The sequence below is a fragment of the Nerophis ophidion genome, linkage group LG13, assembly GCF_033978795.1.
Source record: "Nerophis ophidion isolate RoL-2023_Sa linkage group LG13, RoL_Noph_v1.0, whole genome shotgun sequence".
NCBI classification, from domain to species: domain Eukaryota; kingdom Metazoa; phylum Chordata; class Actinopteri; order Syngnathiformes; family Syngnathidae; genus Nerophis; species Nerophis ophidion.
The window spans coordinates 15179011-15201425 of NC_084623.1; the positions used below are offsets into that span (position 1 = coordinate 15179011).

The 22415-nt window shown below is 37.7% G+C and overlaps 1 protein-coding gene across 2 annotated transcripts; it reads right to left on the bottom strand.

Moving 5' to 3' along the window:
* Positions 1-1296: 1296 nt before the first annotated feature.
* faima (Fas apoptotic inhibitory molecule a) lies at positions 1297-16250 on the bottom strand. Of its 2 annotated transcripts, XM_061918449.1 has the most exons (5): positions 16138-16250; positions 15543-15715; positions 15236-15464; positions 8294-8343; positions 1297-3701 (listed from the first exon to the last, which is right to left on the bottom strand). In XM_061918449.1, exons 2-5 carry the CDS (start codon positions 15654-15656, stop codon positions 3552-3554), a joined length of 543 nt encoding a protein of 180 aa, XP_061774433.1. In that variant the 5' UTR covers positions 15657-15715; positions 16138-16250; the 3' UTR covers positions 1297-3551. The 2 variants fall into 2 exon arrangements, with proteins under 2 accessions (XP_061774433.1, XP_061774432.1); XM_061918448.1 differs by lacking the exon at positions 16138-16250 and having other exon boundaries at positions 15543-15807.
* Positions 16251-22415: the final 6165 nt, after the last annotated feature.

Consider the following 22415-nt stretch of genomic DNA (forward strand, 5'->3'; position numbering starts at 1 on the left):
ATAATTCAAAATTCCACCGAAAAAAAGAAGAGAAAAACTAGCTAATTCGAATCTTTTTGAAAAAAATTCCAAAAATAATTCATAGAACATCATTAGTAATTTTTCATTAGTAAGATTAATTTTAGAATTTTGATGACATGTTTTAAATAGGTTAAAATCCAATCTGCATTTTGTTAGAATATATAAATAATTAGACCAAGCTATATTTTTAACAAAGACAAATCATTATTTCTTCTAGATTTTCCAGAACAAAAATTTTAAAATAAAATTCAAAAGACTTTGTAATAAGATATACATTTTATTCTAAATATTTTCTAGATTTGCCAGAATATTTTTTTTTAATTTTAATCATAATAAGTTTGAAGAAATATTTCACAAATATTCTTCGTCGAAAAAACAGAAGCTAAAATGAATAATTAAATTAAAATGTATTTATTTTTCTTTACAATAAAACAAATACATTTAATTGAACATTGATTTAAATTGTCAGGAAAGAAGAGGAATGAATTTAAAAGGTATATGTGTTTAAAAATCCTAAAATCCTTTTTAAGGTTGTATTTTTTCTCTAAAATTGCCTTTCTGAAAGTTATAAGAAGCAAAGTAAAAACATTTATGAATTTATTCAAACAAGTGAAGACCAAGTCTTTAAAATATTTTCTTGGATTTTCAAATTCTATTTGAGTTTTGTCTCTCTTAGAATTAAAAATGTTGAGCAAAGGGAGACCAGCTTGCTAGTAAATAAATACAATTTAAAACATAGAGGCAGCTCACTGGTAAGTGCTGCTTTTTGAGCTATTTTTAGAACAGGCCAGTGGGCGACTCATCTGGTCCTCACGGGCGACCTGGTGCCCGCGGGCACCGCGTTGGTGACCCCTGCTCTACTGCCATCTGGCGGCTAAGGTGGATAGTGCAACACCCTAATTTGTTACGTTTCATGTGTCAGGTGAACCGCGACAAATGGGGCTACATGAATCCTCTTCCTACTGTATAGACACTGGATTTGTTAAACCAATACCTGATCATGTTTTACTTCGAGAAAAAACAGCCGTGCACTTACAGGATTGGAATGATCCTCTACTGTACATTCAATGTACGTTTGTACCCTGTTAATTCCTGGTCCTCCAACTCATTATTGGAATCAAGAGTGAGAATGGAGGATGATTCAAATCAGACAAAATATGCTTCAATTATAATACAGATGCTAACTTGATTAGAAAAACATTCAATTTATATTCTGTCGCTTTGGTTAATTATTTAAAAGGTGCAAGTAATCAAAAAATTTATAAAATACAGACGTCTGGTTTGCCGGGAATTTTAAATATGCGGACATAGTTTGAAGCACAGTGCACATGAGAACTGGCGAACAGCAGTTGTTATTAAAACATGTTATCAATGCAATCATGTTACAAGTGCACTGTCAATGTTGATCATTCTTGAAAAAAGAATGAAGGTTATGACGGGCAGAAAAATCTTGTTTTTTTAAGACACATTGAGCTTATAAAGTGTGTTTTATCCGAAAATTCGAACAAACTAATCGATAGATTACTCGATTACTAAAACAATCGATCGCTGCAGACCTAGTAAATGCCACTTAATCTTCTAAACAATTACAGAATCAATAGTAGGGGTGTCCCGATACAACTTTTCCACGATAGATGTGTGATTGGAGCCTGAAGTCTTGATATTAAAGGCCTACTGAAACCCACTACTACCGACCACGCAGTCTGATAGTTTATATATCAATGATGAAATCTCAACATTGCAACACATGCCAATACGGGCGGTTTAGTTTACTAAATTGCAATTTTAAATTTCGCGCGGAAGTCTCATACTAAAACGTCTCGATATGGTGACGCGTGCGCGTGACGTCACGCATTGTAGAGGACATTTTGTTCCAGCACCGCTCACAGCTATACGTCGTCTCTTTTCATCGCATAATACCACAGTATTGTGGACATCTGTTTTGCTGACTCTTTTACAATTTGTTCAATGAATAATGGAGACGTCAAAGAAGAAAGCTGTAGGTGGGAAGCGGCGTATTGCGGTCGCCTTTAGCAACACAAACACAGCCGGTGTTTCATTGTTTAATGGGCGAATGTGGAAATACTGTCAAAACGCTTTGGGCTCCTTAAAAAGGGGTAGAAAAGCGCTATACAAGTACAACCCATTTACCATTTACCATTACATTCCCAAAAGATGACGGTGAAGCTTTACTATGGAACAGAGCGGTCAAGCGAACACGGTTGGATTGGACCACACACACAAAGTACAGTGTATTATGCAGCGATCATTTTGAAAGATCGTGTTTCGAAGAGGGTCCCTTGCGAAAGGCAGGGATGGGCATCGACTGGTGCTGAAGAAAGGTGCGGGGCAGACCTTCAGGTTGTACAGGTACGACCATATAATCTCACTAAAACACTAGTAACACAATAAGCAGATAAGGGATTTTCCAGAATTATCCTAGTAAATTTGTCTAATAACATCTGAATCACTCCCACTGTATAGTCTTTTTTTCTATTCCTTCACTTTCCTCATCCACAAATCTTTCATCCTCGCTCAAATTACTGGGGAAATCGTCGCTTTCTCGGTCCGAATCGCTCTCGCTGCTGGTGGCCATGATTGTAAACAATGTTCAGATGTAAGGAGCTCCACAACCTGTGACGTCACGCGCACATCGTCTGCTACTTCTGGTAAAGGCAAGGCTTTTTTAATAGCGACCAAAACTTGCGAACTTTATCATAATGTTCTCTACTAAATCCTTTCAGCAAAAATATGGCAATATCGCGAAATTAGCAAGTATGACATCGAATGGAGCTGCTATCCCCGTTTAAATAAGAAAATCTCATTTCAGTAGGCCTTTAATTTAATACGATATCAGCACGAATCATAGTACATACTTTTGGCGCCCCTTGGTGGCCACAACAATTCATGCGCACACTTTTGTTACTAGATATATTCTACTAAGCTTCTGCCTTGGAGACGTATGCATAAATTGTACAATAACATTGTACAACTATAATTAGTTGATATTTGTTTACATACACTAATGTGGTGTTAAGGAGTGCAATATTGTTCAATGGGGGGGTCACTTATTAGGTATGACTTGCTTGTTTGCTTAGCTGCTGTGTAGCTGCTAGCTGCTAGAAGCCGATACGATGTTAATCTTTTGTAAATGACTTCCCTAAAATACAAGGAAAGATCAAACCTGTGTGCTTATTGGAGTAAAGGTGCCGTATGTTTCTTGTTTTTTTTAACTGATATCAGACCGACATGAATATTGGATCGGGACACCCCGGGATAAATAGATCTATAATCTACGTACAGCACAAGTACAGTAAAGTTATTCCTGTGTTTTCACAATGTTGCCACGTAAAATGTTCATACAGCAGATATGTTTGTTGTGTGACAGAATATTGTGGTATCCTCTCCTCCCCATCAGTAGCTATTTAGTACATCAAACATATCAAAGAAGTGACCTGTGCCCTCAGCAGTGTAAAACATTTGTTGTTCTTGGAATTAAAAAGCCAACAAACAAACCCCTCAACACAAAGTCACTCTGTGCATTCGGCAATCTCTACACCGTCCACGAGGAGCGTGTGAATGATCCCGTCTCGTCGCTTCCCGCTGCTCACAGCCTTCACACAGCAGTTATGGTCGCCAAGAGTGAAGTGTGTTTCCGTGCCATCTTCCACAAACTCACCCTGGACAAACAAGCCGGATAAGCAGTGTTCAACTGTAGCGTTACAAACATAATTGTGACAAAGAATTTGGGGAAAAAAAACTAAAACTTCCGAACACTTTAGTTTCAAATGGTGCAGCTTTACCACATCTCGGTTTTTGTAACCTTAATATTGACTATACACACTCTTAAGATCCAAACGGCGCCTACTTCTAGAAGTGTCATAAGTCAGGAATACAAGTTTTTGTTTTGTTTTAACGCTTAAAATTTCAGATCTGTTTAGTGATATGACGTTTTTATTTTTATATAATGGTTTTCTTATGTTTTATGGCCTTTTTGTCAGGAATAACGGATTTTTAATGACAAAATGTTAAATATGCAATAATTCTTAAATGTAGGTTTGGTGATTACAGCCTTGAATAGGCAATTAATTCATGTGTATATATATATATATATACATATATATATATATATATATAAAATGTGTGTGTACATTATATATATAATGTGTGTGTGTATATATATGTGTGTGTGTGTGTGTATATATATGTGTGTATGTATATATATGCATGTATATATGTATATACATATACTGTACACACACATATATATGTATGTATGTATGTATGTATATATATATATATATATATATATATATATACATATATATATATATATACATATATATATATCTATATATATATATATATAGATATATATATGTATATGTATAGGGAAGTCTGGGCTTCCCTGCTTAGGCTGCTGCCCCGCGACCCGACCTCGGATAAGCGGAAGAAGATGGCTGGATGGATGTGTATCTATGTATATTATATATATATATATATATATATATATATATATATATATATATATATATATATATATATATATATATATATATACATATATATATATCTATATATATATATAGATATATATATGTATATGTATAGGGAAGTCTGGGCTTCCCTGCTTAGGCTGCTGCCCCGCGACCCGACCTCGGATAAGCGGAAGAAGATGGCTGGATGGACGTGTATCTATGTATATTATATATATATATATATATATATATATATATATATATATATATATATATATATATATATATATATATATATATATATATATATATATATATATGTATATATATATATATATATATATATGTATATAGATGTAAATATATATATATTTATAGATGTATATATGTATGTATATATATGTATATATATATGTATATAGATGTATATATATATATATATATTTATATATGTATATATGTATGTATATATATATATATATATATATATATATATATTTATATATGTATATATGTACGTATATATATATGTGTATATATATATATATATATATCTATCTATCTATATATATATAAATATATATATAGGGAATAAGCGGTAGAAAATGGATGGATGGATGGATATATATAATTATATTTGTCCAATATCAATTTAATTGGATTTTAGTGGTTTAATGGCAGTTTAACTCATTTACGCTTTAAAAATTAAAGCTCTGAGAATTATGTTCATGGCACCACCTGGTGCTCAAGAGGCACAGTTACAACAAAACAATATTTTCTTGTCTTTCAATTGGCAAGCATGAGGTGAAAATCAGAGAAATATCGCAGGATTACTGTTAAAAATAGCAGTTATAATGGGAGCCATTGGGGCCACAGGAGGTCTAAAGATACAGTGTATACACTTTTCTTTTATCCTATTGTAATAATATAGCAATCAAAAACACGATGCCCATCCATCCATCCATTTTCTACAGCTTATTCCCTTTCTGGGTCGCGGGGGGCGCTGGCTCCTATCTCAGCTACAATCGGGCGGAAGGCGGGGTACACCCTGGACAAGTCGCCACCTCCTCACAGGGCCAACACAGATAGACAGACAACATTCACACTCACATTCACACACTAGGGCCAATTTAGTGTTGCCAATCAACCTATCCCCAGGTGCATGTCTTCAAAGTAAAGTCAAAAAACACTCCCTGGTGAGATTTCAGACAACTAACCCTCAAAACTGATCAATTATATCACATAAAGAACACATGTAATGCTTGTTTTGGGGTCTCGGGGGTTATAGTATACTCAAGTTATTTTTGGCCTACTTTAAGCATTTTCCAACATACAAATATCCAGACGAACTAAAAATAGCAAAACACATTCATATCGGTCACTAAATTAGACCAAACCAATCAAAAAGGGCTGTTCAGTATCCTGACCACTTTTTGGCTAAGCCTCAGGCAGAATTACTATGTTAGATTAAAAGAGTGTAGAGGTGATTATATGAGTGTAATTTCATGTCTGCAGGGCTTTCATTATGTAAATAAATATTAGAATATTTTATGCTTTAGCTATGAATATATACGGGTTCTTATGAATAATTCCGATAATGAATGATTTACCAAGGTCAGGCTGGGAACCAATTTCCCGCGATAAACAAGAGTTTACTGTAATCTGTGTTTTTGATTCTGAACAAATATTGTTATAAAACAAAATTAAATGGCATTTACTGCCAGTTGTCTAGTCCAAGACAGACCCATATCGTATCCCCACCAACCGAGAAAACTACACGATTTATGACGATACCGTATTTTTTGGACCATAGGGCGCACCGGATTACCGTATAAAGTGCATTGAAGGGTCATAACCAGATTTGTTTTTCTACATTCAAAACACTTCCTTGTGGTCTACAGAACATGTAACGGTGGTACGTTGTTCAAAATGTTGCATGATCATCAAGTTGCTTCCTGACCGTCGCTTCAGGATGCGCCGTTTTGTGGGGGGTCTTACCTACGTGGCAGCATCTTCCCCCGTCATCTTTGTTTTACCGGTCGTTTTTAGCGCTCCCATAACGTGTCTACTGATAGTTATAAGTTAGAACTGTAAACTGCCTTAAATTAGAAATGGCAACAGCGGATGATGAATGCCCCACAACAAGAGGATGTAGAAAAATAAGTCACTTACTGGCTACGACGTTATGCACTGGCTACAATGGCTGATGCGCGCAAATTAAAAAGACTAATGCAGATCCCAAATACACATCAGCAGTGCACAGACCGGCCCCCAGACACATTTTTTCTCTCTAATTTTGCCCCCCCCCTAGTCAAAATAAATGGCTAGGCCTGCATCAGCGGGTACCAATAGGTAAGAAAAGTTGTTTTTGCATAATATTGCAAACAAACAACCAGATAATATCCCCTAATACCGTATTTTTCGGAGTATAAATCGCACTGGATTATAAGTCGCACCTGCTGAAAATGCATAATAAAGAAGGAAAAAAAACATACATAAATCGCACTGGATTATAAGTCACATTTTTTGGGGACATGTATTTGATAAAACCCAACACCAAGAATAAACATTTGAAACTAAATTTAAAATAAATAAAGAATAGTGAACAACAGGCTGAATAAGTGTACGTTATATGACGCATAAATAACCAACTGAGAAGGTGCGAGGTATGTTAAGGTAACATATTATGGTAAGACTCATTCAAATTACTATAATATATAGAACATGCTATACGTTTACCAAACAATATGTAACTCCTAATCGCTAAATCCCATGAAATCTATTAAAGTCTAGTCTCTTATGTGAATGAGCTAAATAATATTATTTGATATTTTACGGTAATGTGTTAATCATTTCACACATAAGTCGCTCCTGAGTGTAAATCACACCCCTGGCCAAACTATGAAAAAAACTGTGATTTATAGTCCGAAAAATACGGTAAGTGCCATTTTGGGGTCCTTACACACACACACACACACACACACACACACACACACACACACACACACACACACACACACACATTCACACACCATAATAATACACACGGTGTGGCTTAGTAGCTTACCAAAGTCGTACTAAAACGTGACAGATTTTTTAAGCGCCGTGTTTCATGTTCTACATTTTCAATGAAACATCAAAGTTTTGGTCTAGCTTGCTAGCGTTATTAAACATGTGTCAACTTGCAGTTCACGCGTATCTCTCATGTGTGACTGCCATCTACTGGGCAACACTCATCAGTACACCATGAATCCAATAAATTTCCTTTGAAGTTGATAAGCACAACCATTACAATCCATACATTAGGGGGACCAGATTATAAGACATGTTGTCAATTCTTGAGAGAATGTCAGAATTTTAAGTGCGCCTTATAGTCCAATTAAAACACTTCCTTGTGGTCCAGAAAATATGTATTGGATATGCTCTGGTGTAAATGTTGCTCCACAGTCACTTTGTGACCCTGTTATTTACTTTGTCTGTTGCATTGGACTTTACTTTGTTACACTAGATATAAAGTTGAGCTAATATTGTCTGTGTATTTGTATAGTGTCAATAAAATCAAATGAAATATCTGAGTCCCTTGGACAGATTTGAGTGCATTTTCTGGAACCTTAATGTTGGCTTTGACCCTGTGAATGTACTTGAAGGTCGGCTCCATTTAGTTATGCCCCTAATAAGGACAGGTTGTATAAAAAAAATGGATAAACACTTTAATTTTAATAGGTTAAAATGCATAATGGCTTCAGAAAATGCAAGATTTGAAATGTTGATAATATTTTTTGTCTCGTACTTACAGCTGTCTCAATCTTATCTCCATTACACCAAACATCCATGGTATCTTTCTCTGTAAGACAAATAGGACAATATACAGTTAGACCTGGGCTGATAACAAATTTTATTTGATGATATATTTACCTTCAAATTATTGCAGATAAACAATATTATTGTCAACATCATTTTGAGGCCAAATTAATCACTAATGTAATGAGAATACATACAGTGGGGCAAAAAAGTATTTAGTCAACCACCGATTGTGCAAGTTCTCCCACTTAAAATGATGACAGAGGTCTGTAATTTTCATCATAGGTACACTTCAACTGTGAGAGACAGAATGTGAAGAAAAAAATCCAGGAATTCACATTGTAGGAATTTTAAAGAATTTATTTGTAAATTATGGTGGAAAATAAGTATTTGGTCAACCATTCAAAGCTCTCACTGATGAAAGGAGGTTTTGGCTCAAAATGTCATGATACATGGCCCCATTCATTCTTTCCTTAACACGGATCAATCGTCCTGTCCCGTTAGCACAGGGGTCGGGAACCTTTTTGGCTGAGAGACCCATGAAAGCCAAATATTTTAAAATGTATTTCCGTGAGAGCCATATCATATTTTTTTTACATTGAATACAACTAAATGCGAGCATTTTTTAAAGTAAAACCAAAATTTTTAGAGTATAATAAGTCTCTAATTATTTTTAATGACATTGTTATTTTTTAAACATGTGCGGTTGAAAGAGATGGATGGATTAAAATGCATGAGGATGTTTTATATTTTGAACGTTATTTTTAACATTGTGATTACCAACGGAATTATTCATTACTTGTCGTGTTAAGCAATGTCAGCTAAGATTTATCTGAGAGCCAGATGCTGTCATCAAAAGAGCCACATCTGGCTCTAGAGCCTCAGGTTCCCTACCCCTGCCTTAGCAGAAAAACAGCCCCAAAGCATGATGTTTCCACCTCCATGCTTCACAGTAGGTGTGGTGTTCTTGGGATGCAACTCAGTATTCTTAATCCTCCAAACACGACGAGTTGAGTTTATACCAAAAAGTTCTATTTTGGTTTCATCTGACCACATGACATTCTCCCAATCCTCTGCTGTATCATCCATGTATCCGTTTTGGTATAAATATATAAATAAGCTGAACGGGCCACATGTGGCCCCCGGGCTTTAATTTGCCCAGGTCTGGGCTAGTCGGTCCATAATTTTATCAACATGGGGTTATCAATCACAGTTTTTAGTTCATTTTAATTTAATACATTACTATTGTTTACGTGCATGTAGTACATATGCCCTCAGCTGCTAAAACTGATGCAAACAGTGACTGCTCTTTTAGCCCGTAAAAACACATGCAAATGGCGATTATTGAGGCTGACAAACTTATCGAGTTCCTTTTCATTTATTGTTCAATTGATTGACTTATCAAATATCGGCACAGGTCTATATACAATAATGTAATAGTTGTGCAATTTATACTATGGTGAAAAGACGCTTTGGTCATCGGTCTAGTAAGTTACTGCTCAGATTCAATGGGATTCTCTGTTGGATGCCTTTTGGAAACAGATGATGTGTTGGTCTCGTGTGTGGTCTTGTTTCAAGTAGTGCACTGCCTGATCAGGATTTAAAGCGGTTAACGAGCTTAACCCCAACGCTGGCTCTAACAAGGAAAACATCACCAAGCACTATTTGACGATGAAGGAGCAGTGCAGGGCCGACTCGTCCAGGAAATGTAACATTATGACACTTGTGTTAGCTTAGAACAGGGGTAGGGAACCTATGTCTCTAGAGCCAGATGTGGTTCTTTTGATGACTGCAACTGGCTCTCAGATAAATCTTGGTTGACATTGCTTAACACAATAAGTAATGAATAATTTTGCTGGTAATCAGTGTTAAAAATAACATTCAAAATATAAAACATTCTCATGCACTTTAATCCGTCCATCCATTTTTTACCGCACCTGTTCAAGAAGTTGCATTATCGGTAAGAAGTATATTGTTAATTATTGGTTAGCTTCAGAATAAAATAATATTAAAAATAATAAGATACTTATTGTACTCTAAAAATGTTGTTATTAATTAAAAATGCATGCATTTAGTTGTATTCAGTGTTAAAAAATATTATATGGCTCTCACGGAAATACATTTCAAATATTTGGCTTTTATGGCTCTCTCAGCCAAAAAGGTTCCTGACCCCTGGCTTAGAAGTTCATTGATGAAGCTTACATGAATAGCAGTATAATCACTAGTGATGGGTACCATTCACAAGCAGGGGCGGTATAGCTCGGTTGGTAGAGCGGCCGTGCCAGCAACTTGAGGGTTCCAGGTTCCAGGTTCCGCCATACTAGTCAATGCTGTTGTGTCCTTGAGCAAGACACTTTACCCACCGGCTACCAGTGCCACCCACACTGGTTTAAATGTAACTTAGATATCGGGTTTCACTATGTAAAGCGCTTTGAGTCACTAGAGAAAAGTGCTATATAAATATAATTCACTTCACTTCACTTCAGTTGAACTGATACTCCAACAGTACCAATTTTCTGTACTTTTGTGTGTGCTGATAAATATTGTTTGTAATAATAAAATCTATTTTTTATTGCAACATATAAAAATAAGCTGATTATGGTCTCTGCTGTCCAGGTGTTATATCTTGTTTCAGTACCACATTTCTGAGTATCATTTGCAGGTATGACACTATGTTACAATTGCAGTTTCAAGTCCAAGACGTTAGATGGCAATAGTGTATTAATATGATGTGTTGGTCAGTTCAACCAGTCCTATCGGTTGCGCCCTACAAATGTCAGTACTAAGTATTGTACACATTACGCACCATCTGTTTTGTAATGTGCATCTTAGTTGTAGATTAATCAATTTGAAAATTTTGAAAATAAAAAGTTAAAATTGCCAATACTAAATCAAAAGCATGTCAATAGCAATGCCAGAGTACAGTATATTAGCATCAAGCTAGCACATTTTTGGAAAATCTGAGCATTATATAATTTACGTTACAGTGTTTTTTGAGTCCATTTTTTTGTTGGCAGAGGTTTTTAACATTTTTGCCTTCAGGGCCCAACTTTTCCACTACAGAGGGGCCCGAGCCGCCTCAAATATTAAAACCGAATTTATAATCTTTCCCTGGATTTTAAACTTATTCAATATTTATATCTAATCTACTTACAATTTACAACCTTATCGAATTATATAAAACCATGTAGTAATCATAAAGATTATGTATTTAGAACATTAACCTTGGGCTTAGGCCAGGGGTCTAACCCGTGGCTCTAGTGCCACATGCCGCTCTTGAGCGGCGCCCTGGTGGCTCCATGGAGCTTATTCAAAAATGTATAGAAATGGAAAAAAAATGGGGTGAAAAATATATATTTTTTGTTCTAATATTGTTTCTGTAGTAGGACAAAAATTACACAAACCTTCCTAATTGTTAGAAAGCCCACTGTTTAATATGTTTGTGTTTATGCACACATTTACGTTGTGTAAACTGTGACTAAACAGTTGGTTTACATGTATAACTTTCTCCGAAGCTGCCACAGAAAGCCGTGTTTTAAGCCACTCCTTCTTTGTCTGATTTTGTCCACCAAATGTTTTATACTGTGCGTGAATGCACAAAGGTGAGCTTTGTTGATGTTATTGACTTGTTGGAGTGCTAATCAGGCATATTTGGCCACTGCATGACTACAAGTTAATCAATGCTAACATGGAATTTAGGCTACCTGTATGTATAAATTGCCTCATTATGCCTTGTTTTTAGGTATATTTGAGCTAATTTAATTTTCTTTACTTATGTCCTCTGTGTATTTAATTTATATTTGTATGTCTCATGACACATTATCTGTATGTAATATTGGCTGCATTTCTGATAATAGCTTGTGTGCCATGTTGTTCTAGACTACAGCAAATGTTAGCCAGCTTGCAAAGCTTGTAATAAATCCACTAGAAGAAGACAGCCTCCTGTTTCCTTTAACTCGGACACACACATCTATACCTTTGGCCATTCTAAGACAGTCATTTTCAAAAGTTATCTCACCCTCTGAGAAGATTTACTAATGTTTTCCAGTGTTGTAAAAATGTGTAGAATAAATATTACATTTCAACATTTCTGTCAACAAAGATTTGCGTCAGCCTGCGACACATAGTTATTTTGATAGAAAGCTAATATAGATAATTAGCCACTTACACCGTGTGTTGCCATCATTATAACACTTATATAAGGCTTTTATTTTTTTGCAGCTCCAGACAGATGTGTTTTTTGTATTTTTGGTCCAATACGGCTCTTTCAACATTCTGGGTTGCCGACCCCTGGCTTAGTCTGATCAGAAAAATAAGTACTAACCAAATATACTACAAAGGAAGCGACTCATAAAAAATAGATATATATTTATATATATTTTTTTTTTACATAAAATTATAAATTTTTTCATCCATTTTCTAGCACGGGGTGCTGGAGCCAATCTCAGCTGCATTCGGGCAGAAGGTGGTGTACACCCTGGACAAGTCGCCATCTCATCACAGGGCCAACACAGATAAACAACATTCAGACTCACATTCACACACTAGGGCCAATTTAGTGTTGCCAATCAACCTATCCCCAGGTGCATGTCTTTGGAAGAAGGAGTATGTAGTGCTAAAATAAATAATCTAAATTAATATTTTTTCTAAAATAAACTGCCAAAAAAATTAAGTGCAACTGAAAATAATGCTTCACCACTTTAGTCATATTTTTTGCGCTCAAGACATTTTAGCTCCAGACTTCTTCTGGTTGTTTAAGATAGTCATTACTGCCACGAGTGGTGGAAAAGTGTATTACAACTGAGTACCGCTACGGCTCATACGGACCACAGCTGAGAAACAGATATTTTTACCGGCTCTCTGGGGGACCTAGAGGTAGTTTGGCTGAGTCCGCTGTCAGTGATTGCCAAGTGCCGAAGTGCAGCTGAGTCGGCAACCGGGTGTGACGTCACACTCAATCCAGGTACCGAAACATGGCACTGTTGGATTGTACGTTAGTCGTTGCCTGGTAATGCCTACGAGATTCAGATGGTGCCAAAAAAAAAATATTTTGTACCTACGTACACATCGACAACAAGCTGAATGGGTCAAAACACGCTGAGGCACTCTACAAGAAGTGACAGAGCCGCCTCTACTTCCTCAGGAGGCTGGTATCCTTCAACGTCTGTACAAAGTTGTTGAAGATGTTCTACGAGTCGGTGGTGGCGGGCGCCTTCTTGTAGGCCGTGGCCTGCTGGGGCAGCGGGCTGAGAGTGAGGGACACAAACAGACTGGACACGCTGGTAAAGAAGGCCAGTAACGTGGTGGGAGTGGAGCTAGACTCTCTGGCGGTGGTGTCAGAGAGAAGAAGTCTAGCAAAACACCTCCCACCCACTACACTCGGACCTTGCGGAGAGAATGAGCACGTTCAGTGGAAGGCTCAGACTACCAAAATGCAACACGGAACAACACAAGAGGTCCTTCATACCAACAGCCATCAGACTGTATAATACATATGTCCTTCTTGACTGCACTTAAATGTAGAATATATGTAGAATATATTTATATTACATGTTATGTATATTAGGGATGCGAATCTTTGGGTGTCCCACGATTTGATTCAATATCGATTCTTGGGTCGCGATTCGATTATATATCGATTTTTTCGATTCAAAGCGATTCTCGATTCAAAACGATTCTGTATTCATTCAATACATAGGATTTCAGCAGGATCTACCCTGGTCTGCTGACATGCTAGCGGAGTAGTAGATTTTTTTTTAAAGCTTTCATAATTGTAAAGGACAATGTTTTATCAACTGATTGCAATAATGTTAATTTGTTTTAACTATTAAACGAACCAAAAATACGACTTATTTTATCTTTGTGAAAATATTGGACACAGTGTGTTGTCAAGCTTATGAGATGCGATGCAAGTGTAAGCCACTGTGAGACTATTGTTCTTTTATTTTTATTTTTATAAATGATGATATTCACCACTATTGTAAATGTTATATGGTATTGTGAATAAACTTATAAACTTGAAAACTTGAAGAAAAAAAAGTGTAATGATAATGTCAATGAGGGATTTTTAATCATAGCTATGCTGAAATTATAACTAATATTGATACTGTTGTTGATAATATTCATTTTTGTTTCAACACTTTTGGTTTATTCTGTGTCGTGTTTGTGTCTTCTCTTAATTGCTCTGTTTATTGCAGTTCTGAGTGTTGCTGGGTCAGGTTTGGTTTTGGAATTGGATTGCATTGTTATGGTATTGCTGTGTATTGTTTCGTTGGATTGATAAAAAATAAAAATATATATACATTTTTTTAAATTAATTTTTTTTTAAATGAGAATCGCAATTCGTATTCGAATCGATTTTTTCCCACACCCCTAATATATATAATAGATGTTGTATATTACTTTTAATTATCATTGTCTATTGTGAGCGAACTGTGGTGCTGAATTTCCCCCAGGGATCAATAAAGTACTTTCTATTCTATTCTATGGTAAATGGGTTGTACTTGTATAGCGTTTTTCTACCCCTTTTTAGGAGCCCAAAACGCTTTGCCAGTATTCCCACATTCGCCCATTCACACACACATTTACACAGTGACGGTGGGAGCTGCCATGCAAGCCGCTCACCAGGACCCATCAGGAGCAAGGGAGAATTGTCTTGCCCAAGGACACAACGGACGTGACTAGGATGGTAGAAGTTGGGGCTTGAACCAGTAACCCTCAGATTACTTGCACAGCCACTCTACCAACTTCGCCACGCCGTTTAATAATAACTACGTGTGAGTGTTGTCCCTGTAGCGGTGTTGGTCCTGTGATGAGGTAGCGACTTGTCCAGGGTGTACCCCGCCTTCCGCCCGAATGCAGCTGAGATAGGCTCCAGCACCCCAAAAATGGATGGATGGAACTATCACATCGGAATCTGCATGTCAGTTCCTCACCTAAGACCACCCTCAAATCGCCTCCATCCAAATTGAGCAGCCAGGTACTGGTGACCTTCGACCTGTTCTCCATGTACTTCTTTAAGCTCTTGCCGTTGATCTCCAGGGTGTATTCGTAGGCGAACCCGCTGACCGCGTCGATGTTGATGGTTGCTTTGGTGTTCAGTTTGCCCACAGTGAAAGTCTCCTTCCCCACCAGCTTGAACATCCAGTCCCGCCTCAGCACCTCCTGCAACCAACACACACGCAACAATAGATGCGATGGAAGCAGCTCCCTGGCGGGATCGTTGACTAGCGCGGCTCGTACCTTGCCATCAACGTGTATCACCCGTTTCCCGGTGGTCGTGCCGTGTTCGAACTCGATCCTATGGACGCCATCGCTGAGCGCGACCTCCCACACTGCCGCCAGGTCGCCGGACATGTCTGACCAACACCGGCCGGTAGATACTATTTGCTTAGGTCACGGAGACGATGTCGGACCTGGCGAAACATGACGAACACACGTGTGAAATAAGCACTTGTATACAATGGAAAGGTCGTAATTAAAGACTAGTAACACTATGATATTTTGAAGTGCTTCTCAACGGCGGCACTTCCGGTGCCGATTTGTATTCTCTTCAAAATAAACGCTGTCGACACTTGCAGGTCAGCGTTCATTTTGAGTTCAAATTAGTATTGAATCGAACTTAATTATACTTTACACATTAAAAATTGGGTTTTGTTTATCAAATTGACGTTTTAAGTTTGCCTCCGGCAGGCAACGTGTGTCAAGTTTTTTATTTTGAAACGCCACATTTTGTACCGTCCTAGCTTTCAGTTAGCTATTTCACACCGCTAAAAAGCAACATTCCCAATGAATATATTTGTGTTATTTCGGACATATTTCGACAGAGTCGTGTTACCTTGTCGGTCTTGTAGATGCAGCTCGGCGTTTTTTTTAAGACTTTCCACCGCTTGAGTTACAACAGAATGAACCAAACGAGCCGGGGCTATCCTGTAACCATAGCAACATGACATCCGCCTACGTATGAGTTGGCCACGCCCCTTGTGACGGGGCTACTAAATCTAACCGCTGTATTTTTTTAATAATCAAACTTTTGAAAATAAATGACATATTTTAACCGAACAATTATGTCGGATACACCATTAAAAATATAAATATAACTGTCGTTAGTGATCATGAGTGTGTTGCAAGTCTATGTTTGGCCACTAGGGAGCAATAGTACTCTGTATTAGGGCATTGCACTCTCTATGCCTCAAAGACCGTTTTTAATGTTAGTATCCATATTAAGAAAACACAAAATAAAAACAAGTGTCAGAAAAAACATATGACAACTGAACTAATTCCATAATGTTGAGGAACAATGTTGCAAATGAAAGCGAAAGTCAATATCAAGGGTGTCCAAACTTTTCCCACTAAGGGCCGCGCACTAAAAAAAAATCAATCAATCAATGTTTATTTATATAGCCCTAAATCACAAGTGTCTCAAAGGGCTGCACAAACCACAACATCATCCTCGGTAGAGCCCACATAAGGGCAAGGAAAAACTCACCCCAGTGGGACGTCGGTGGCAGTGACAATGATGACTATGAGAAACCTTGGAGAGGACCGCATATGTGGGCACGAGCGGTCCATCCTGGGTCCCGACTCTGGACAGCCAGTACTTCATCCATGGCCACCGGACCTGTGTCCCAAATGAAAAAATGCAGGGGCCAATTTTATATAAATTTTTTTCAAAACCAGTAAAATGTACAATGCAACCCTAAGGGCTCTCCTCAATTTTTGGTAACTGTTAAAGGTCCCAGAGACCCAAAAGGGTCTCATTCATTTAAGTGTTCAAAATAAGTCCTATAAATGTATCTGTTTATTTATTTTTAATTTCTCCACTTTTACTGTTAGATATCTCTTGATCAACTTCCGATCCATATGTCGCCATAACAACGTTATTTTTTAAATGTTTTATGCCCTTAATTTAAAAAAACAACTTGTTTTTATAGCCAAAGCACAAAATATGCACTATATCGCAAAAACATTTTTAATAGAGATGTCCAATAATGGCTTTTTTGCCGATATCCGATATTCCGATATTGTCCAACTCTTAATTACCGATTCCGATATCAACCCATACCTATATACAAAGTCGTGGAATTAACACATTATTTATACCTAATTCTGTTGTGATGCCCCGCTGGATGCATTAGATAGATAGATAGATAGATAGTACTTTATTTATTCCGTCAGGAGAGTTCCTTCAGGAAAATTACAATTTTCAGCACAATCCCATTCAAGATCAGACAAACATTACAGGGAGACAGAACAGGATCGCTGACGGGTCTGCCGGCTTCCAGCACCCCTTACAAAAAAGATGACATACAGGTAAACAATGTAACAAGATTTTCCAAAATAAATCAACTGAAGTTATGGGATAAAATGCCAACATGGCACTGCCATATTTATTATTGAAGTCACAAAGTGCATTTTTTTTTTAACATGCCTCAAAACAGCAGCTTGGAATTTGGGACATGCTCTCCCTGAGAGAGCATGAGGAGGTTTGGGTGGGCAGGGTTGGGGGCGGGGGGGTGTTGAGGTGGGAGTGGGTGGGGGGAGTCCCGGAAGAGTTAGTGCTGCAAGGGGTTCTGGGTATTTGTTCTGTTGTGTTTATGTTGTGTTACCGTGCGGATGTTCTCCCGAAATGTGTTTGTCATTTATGTTTGGTGTGGGTTCACGGTGTGGCGCATATTTGCAACAGTGTTAAAGTTGTTTTTACGGCCACCATCAGTGTGACCTGTATGACTGTTGACCAAATATGCCTTGCATTCACTTGTGTGTGTGAAAAGCCGTAGGTATTTCGTTATTGGCCCGGCAAAGGCAGTGCCTTTAAGGTTTATTGACGCTCCGTACTTCTCCCTATGTCTGTGTACCACTCCATACAGCGGCATATTAAAAAGTAATCAATTTTACTTTTAAAAACCCATACCGATAATTTCCAATATTACATTTTAAAGCATTTTTTAACGACATCACATTTTAAAGCATTTATCCGCCCATGATATCCGCAGTCCTGTTACGCCTGTTCGGCATTGTGGTGCCGGGTTCGATTCCCTCGAGGATGCGTCAAAACGAAAAACACAACAAAGGTAAGATATAACCAATTTAACAGAAGGAGAGCTATAAAAAAAACCACTGGAGCCAACAAAAGGCAAACCATACACGCTAGTATGAGAACTAGGAGATACAAAATAGGAAATTAAACCGGCCCGTTGGCACACAAAAAGGAGTAAATAAAACATTTAGCATGTGAGCTAATAACGAGGTGCGTAGCATGAGAGCTCGCGAAAATAGTAGGAATTGCGTGAAAGCAAATGATCAAAACAGACGTATAGTTGCGTGAGAGCAAACTAGAGTCCCAGGCAGAAGAATGAAAACAGGAAGGCTCATAAAGCGAAGGTGAATATTTGTAGCAGGTGTGCGGGACCATGAGTAGCAGGTGAACTAATGAGTGACCATGGTGACGGAACAAACAGGAAATAAGAGGTAGAATGACGGAGTGATACAACAATGGAAACAATAAACAATTATATGAGTACAGTACGGAATATGTACTGTACTGTGCAATCTACTAATAAAAGTATCAATCAATCAATCAAGATCCGAGTACGGATCTTAACAAGTCCGATTTTATGGGACATCTCTATTTTTCAAAATGGAATATTTGATGTAAAGTATTTGGAACCCTCCATCCATCCATTTTCTATTGCTTGTCCCTTTTGGGGTCGCGGGGGATTCTGGAGCCTATCCCAGCTGCATTCGGGCGGAAGGCGGGATACACTCTGGACAAGTCGCCACCTCATCACAGGGCCAAAACAGATAGACAGACAACATTCACACTCAGATTCACACACTAGGGCCAATTTAGTGTTGCCAATCAATTTTACAGATAAATAAGTAAACAATTCATAACAACATTGCTTTTGATTCGATGTTATTTTTTTGAACAATGACAGTAAAACAAATCTGACTCGATGTCTCAATGTCAAACAGGCCCCACCCCCATTTAAAAAATATGTTAAAAATAAGTCCCATGTCAATAAATATTTTTACTTTCATCACTTTAATCTCTAGATCACTTTATATTTTTCGATCAAACATTTTAAATATATTTTGAGAAAATACGGTTTTAAAGTGAGAAACTGGCAGACTTGTGTTATTGTAGCCAATATAGCAACATGTTCTCATTATTTTACAGGTTTGTTGTTTTATTCCAATATGCATGTTTTGTTTTTTTTCAATAGTATTTTTTTAAATGTACAGCTGAGGGGCCACACTTTGGAAACCCCTGGTAAGGATTGTCAACACCAGTCAAATGTGAGTTACCATAAGAGTGTTTCTCTCCCAGGGGACTAATTTAGTCTAAATTGCACAATTGGCCATGACGCATTTGCGTGTAATTTTTATGAATACTGTGGTCGACCACAAGTGCGTCAAAACAAGGGAATCAAAACAAAATAACTTTCTTCTGTCGTTCAAAAACCGCCTTCGAGGGCTTTTTGATGGGTGGGTGGGAGACTCTTGAAAGGAGTGAAATGTCCCCCAAAGCATCCAATAAGATCAAAACAACTTGCCAGATTTATTGCTAGTCCCTGTTTGGAAAAAAACAATCCAAATGGGTCTGAATACTTTTGAGATAGATATCTAAATATAAATATTTCTGGCAGACCACGGTGCAGATGAGCTGTGTTTAGAAGCAGAAATATGCCATCTAGTGTACACAGGTGGAATGACAAGCTATAGTCACACAGTCCCATTATAATGTGTTTGTGAGTGAGAACAGCAACTGCTAGCGGCTAATGTTTTTTTTTGTGGCGGTCCAAATTTGTGATGAATAAATGAAGGTATGGGAAACAAAACATGTATTTAATGCTGTCAAAAGAATAATTTAAAAAATCAGATTAATCATACTTTTTAATTTGGATTAATTTTGATCAATCTAAGGCAAGGGTGTCCAAACTTTTTCTACTGAGGGCCAAAAACTGAAAAAGTCATGCATTTGGGCACCGTTTTCATAACCAAGTAAGTACATATTGTATCCCCTAAATTTCGGTGGTTGTTAAAAGGTGCCGGTGTTATGTTTGTGAGGAGTGGAAGGAGACGATACCATGAAGAAACTCAGGCTACCAGGTTTATTGTAACCTTTGATGATTGTGTGGGATGTGTATGCTACTCTATGTGTTGGTTGCAGGACTAAGTGTGAAATTAACCATGTAAAGGATGTCGTACGTGCGAGATGGATGAATTCTTCATCAGTCCAAGAGGGCGAGGCACAAAGGAAGTCCGGAGACAGGCAGGTGGTCGATGGCAGGAGAGAAGCGACAAGGAACAAGTCCAAGCAAGGGTCGAAAATCGAGGGTAGCAGTTCAAAATCTGGATGGAGGACAAGGTACAGAGCTCGAGCACTCGGAACAAGGCGGGTACTGCGAGGGAGACAAGGGACATGAGTCAAAAAGACAAAAGGACACGGAGAACAAGGGCGAGGGAAGCCAGAGACGTAATGCTTACTCCTAAAAGTTAACGACGTTCCGGCGTAGGTTTCAAGGATTGACTGGTCTTTATGCTGTCCTCCTGATTTCTCCCAGGTGCGCTGATTGCTGACAGTCTGCAGCTGGGGTGAAGCGTGGGCGTGAAGGGATCGGCTCGTGTGGTGGCGTGTTCTGGCATGCTGCCAGACAGAGTGTTGGATCTTGCTGTGGGAGAATTGTGGGTTCGAGACCGCGCCGTGACAGCCAGGGACTCAAAAGGGTCTCAGTCGTCAAAAAGTTTAAAATAAGCCATATATTATTTGTATTTGTTTTACTTTCTTTACGTCTATAGTATGTATAGTACCGGTATCTACAAAATAAACATCAGATGTATTTGATGACATTAAGTTAAAAAAATATATAATTATAGAAACCCTTTTTTATAGCCAAAAATACAAAATTTGCAATCCATTTTCCCAAAAGAAATGTTCAAAGTGGAAGTAGTTGGAGCCTTATGGTAAATAATTCATAACATTGCTTTTTTGTTATTGTTGTTTTAAAGAGATGGCGATGTAAAAAAAAAAAAAAAAGCCCCACTCATAAAAGTGTTAAAAAAGTCATGTTTTTTTTTTTAACTGATTTTCTTTTCAAACTTTTTTAACTTCAACATTTACCACCTAGGGCGAAAGCTCACGTTGTGGTCAGAGACAACGCACGACGGTGGAGTTTGGTGTGGATAGTCCACCCTGCATGGTGCTCACTTTGTAGCTTGCAGTGAACGGAGGTGCCCTGTCTCGAGGCAGCATTTCACAAGCTCTGGCTGACTGTTAGGCCACTTCAAGCACTCACCACTAACTTGCAGCACATTTGTGTTACTCATGCAAATACCTTAGAGCAGGGCAGATTGAGCCCAGTTTATAATTTCCGGTTAAACAGTATGCCAGGCAGTCTTGCACTAAAGGAGGACTATGTTATTGTTTACTTTATGACTCTAGTATACTCTGGACTGAAGCTGTGTGCCTTCATTGTTGTTGTAGCTGTTGTTTTGAGGCATGTTTAAAAAAAATAAAGAATAGATTGCTTTCTTAGACTTAGATTTTGTGAAAGTCAAAGTATAGTATTTCCCATAGTTGTAGTGGGTATCAGGATTATCTCAGGGAGAGCATATTCCAAGATGCTGTTTTGAGGGATGTTAAAAAAATATAATGCACTTTGTTACTTCAATAATAAATGTGGCAGTGCCATGTTGCCATTTTTTTCGATAATTTGAGTTGAAGTTGTTTTCTTATTTTGGAAAACCTTGTCTAATAAATCCAGCAGGGCATCACAAAAAAATTAGGCATAATAATGTGTTAATTCCATCCATCCATTTTCTACCGCTTATCCCCTTTGGGGTCGCTGGTGCCTATCTCAGCTACAATCCACGACCGTATATATCGGTATCGGTTGATATCGGAATCGGTAATTAAGAGTTGGACAATATCTTAATATCGGCAAAAAAGCCATTATTGGACATCTCTATATTATGATTCTTGCTGATATTATATAAAACAATATGGATATCGGCTGATACCAAAGGCTCTACTATTGGAATTGTATCGGAGGTGAAAAGGTTGTATTGGGACACCCTTAACATCCATCCATCCATTTTCTACCGCTTATT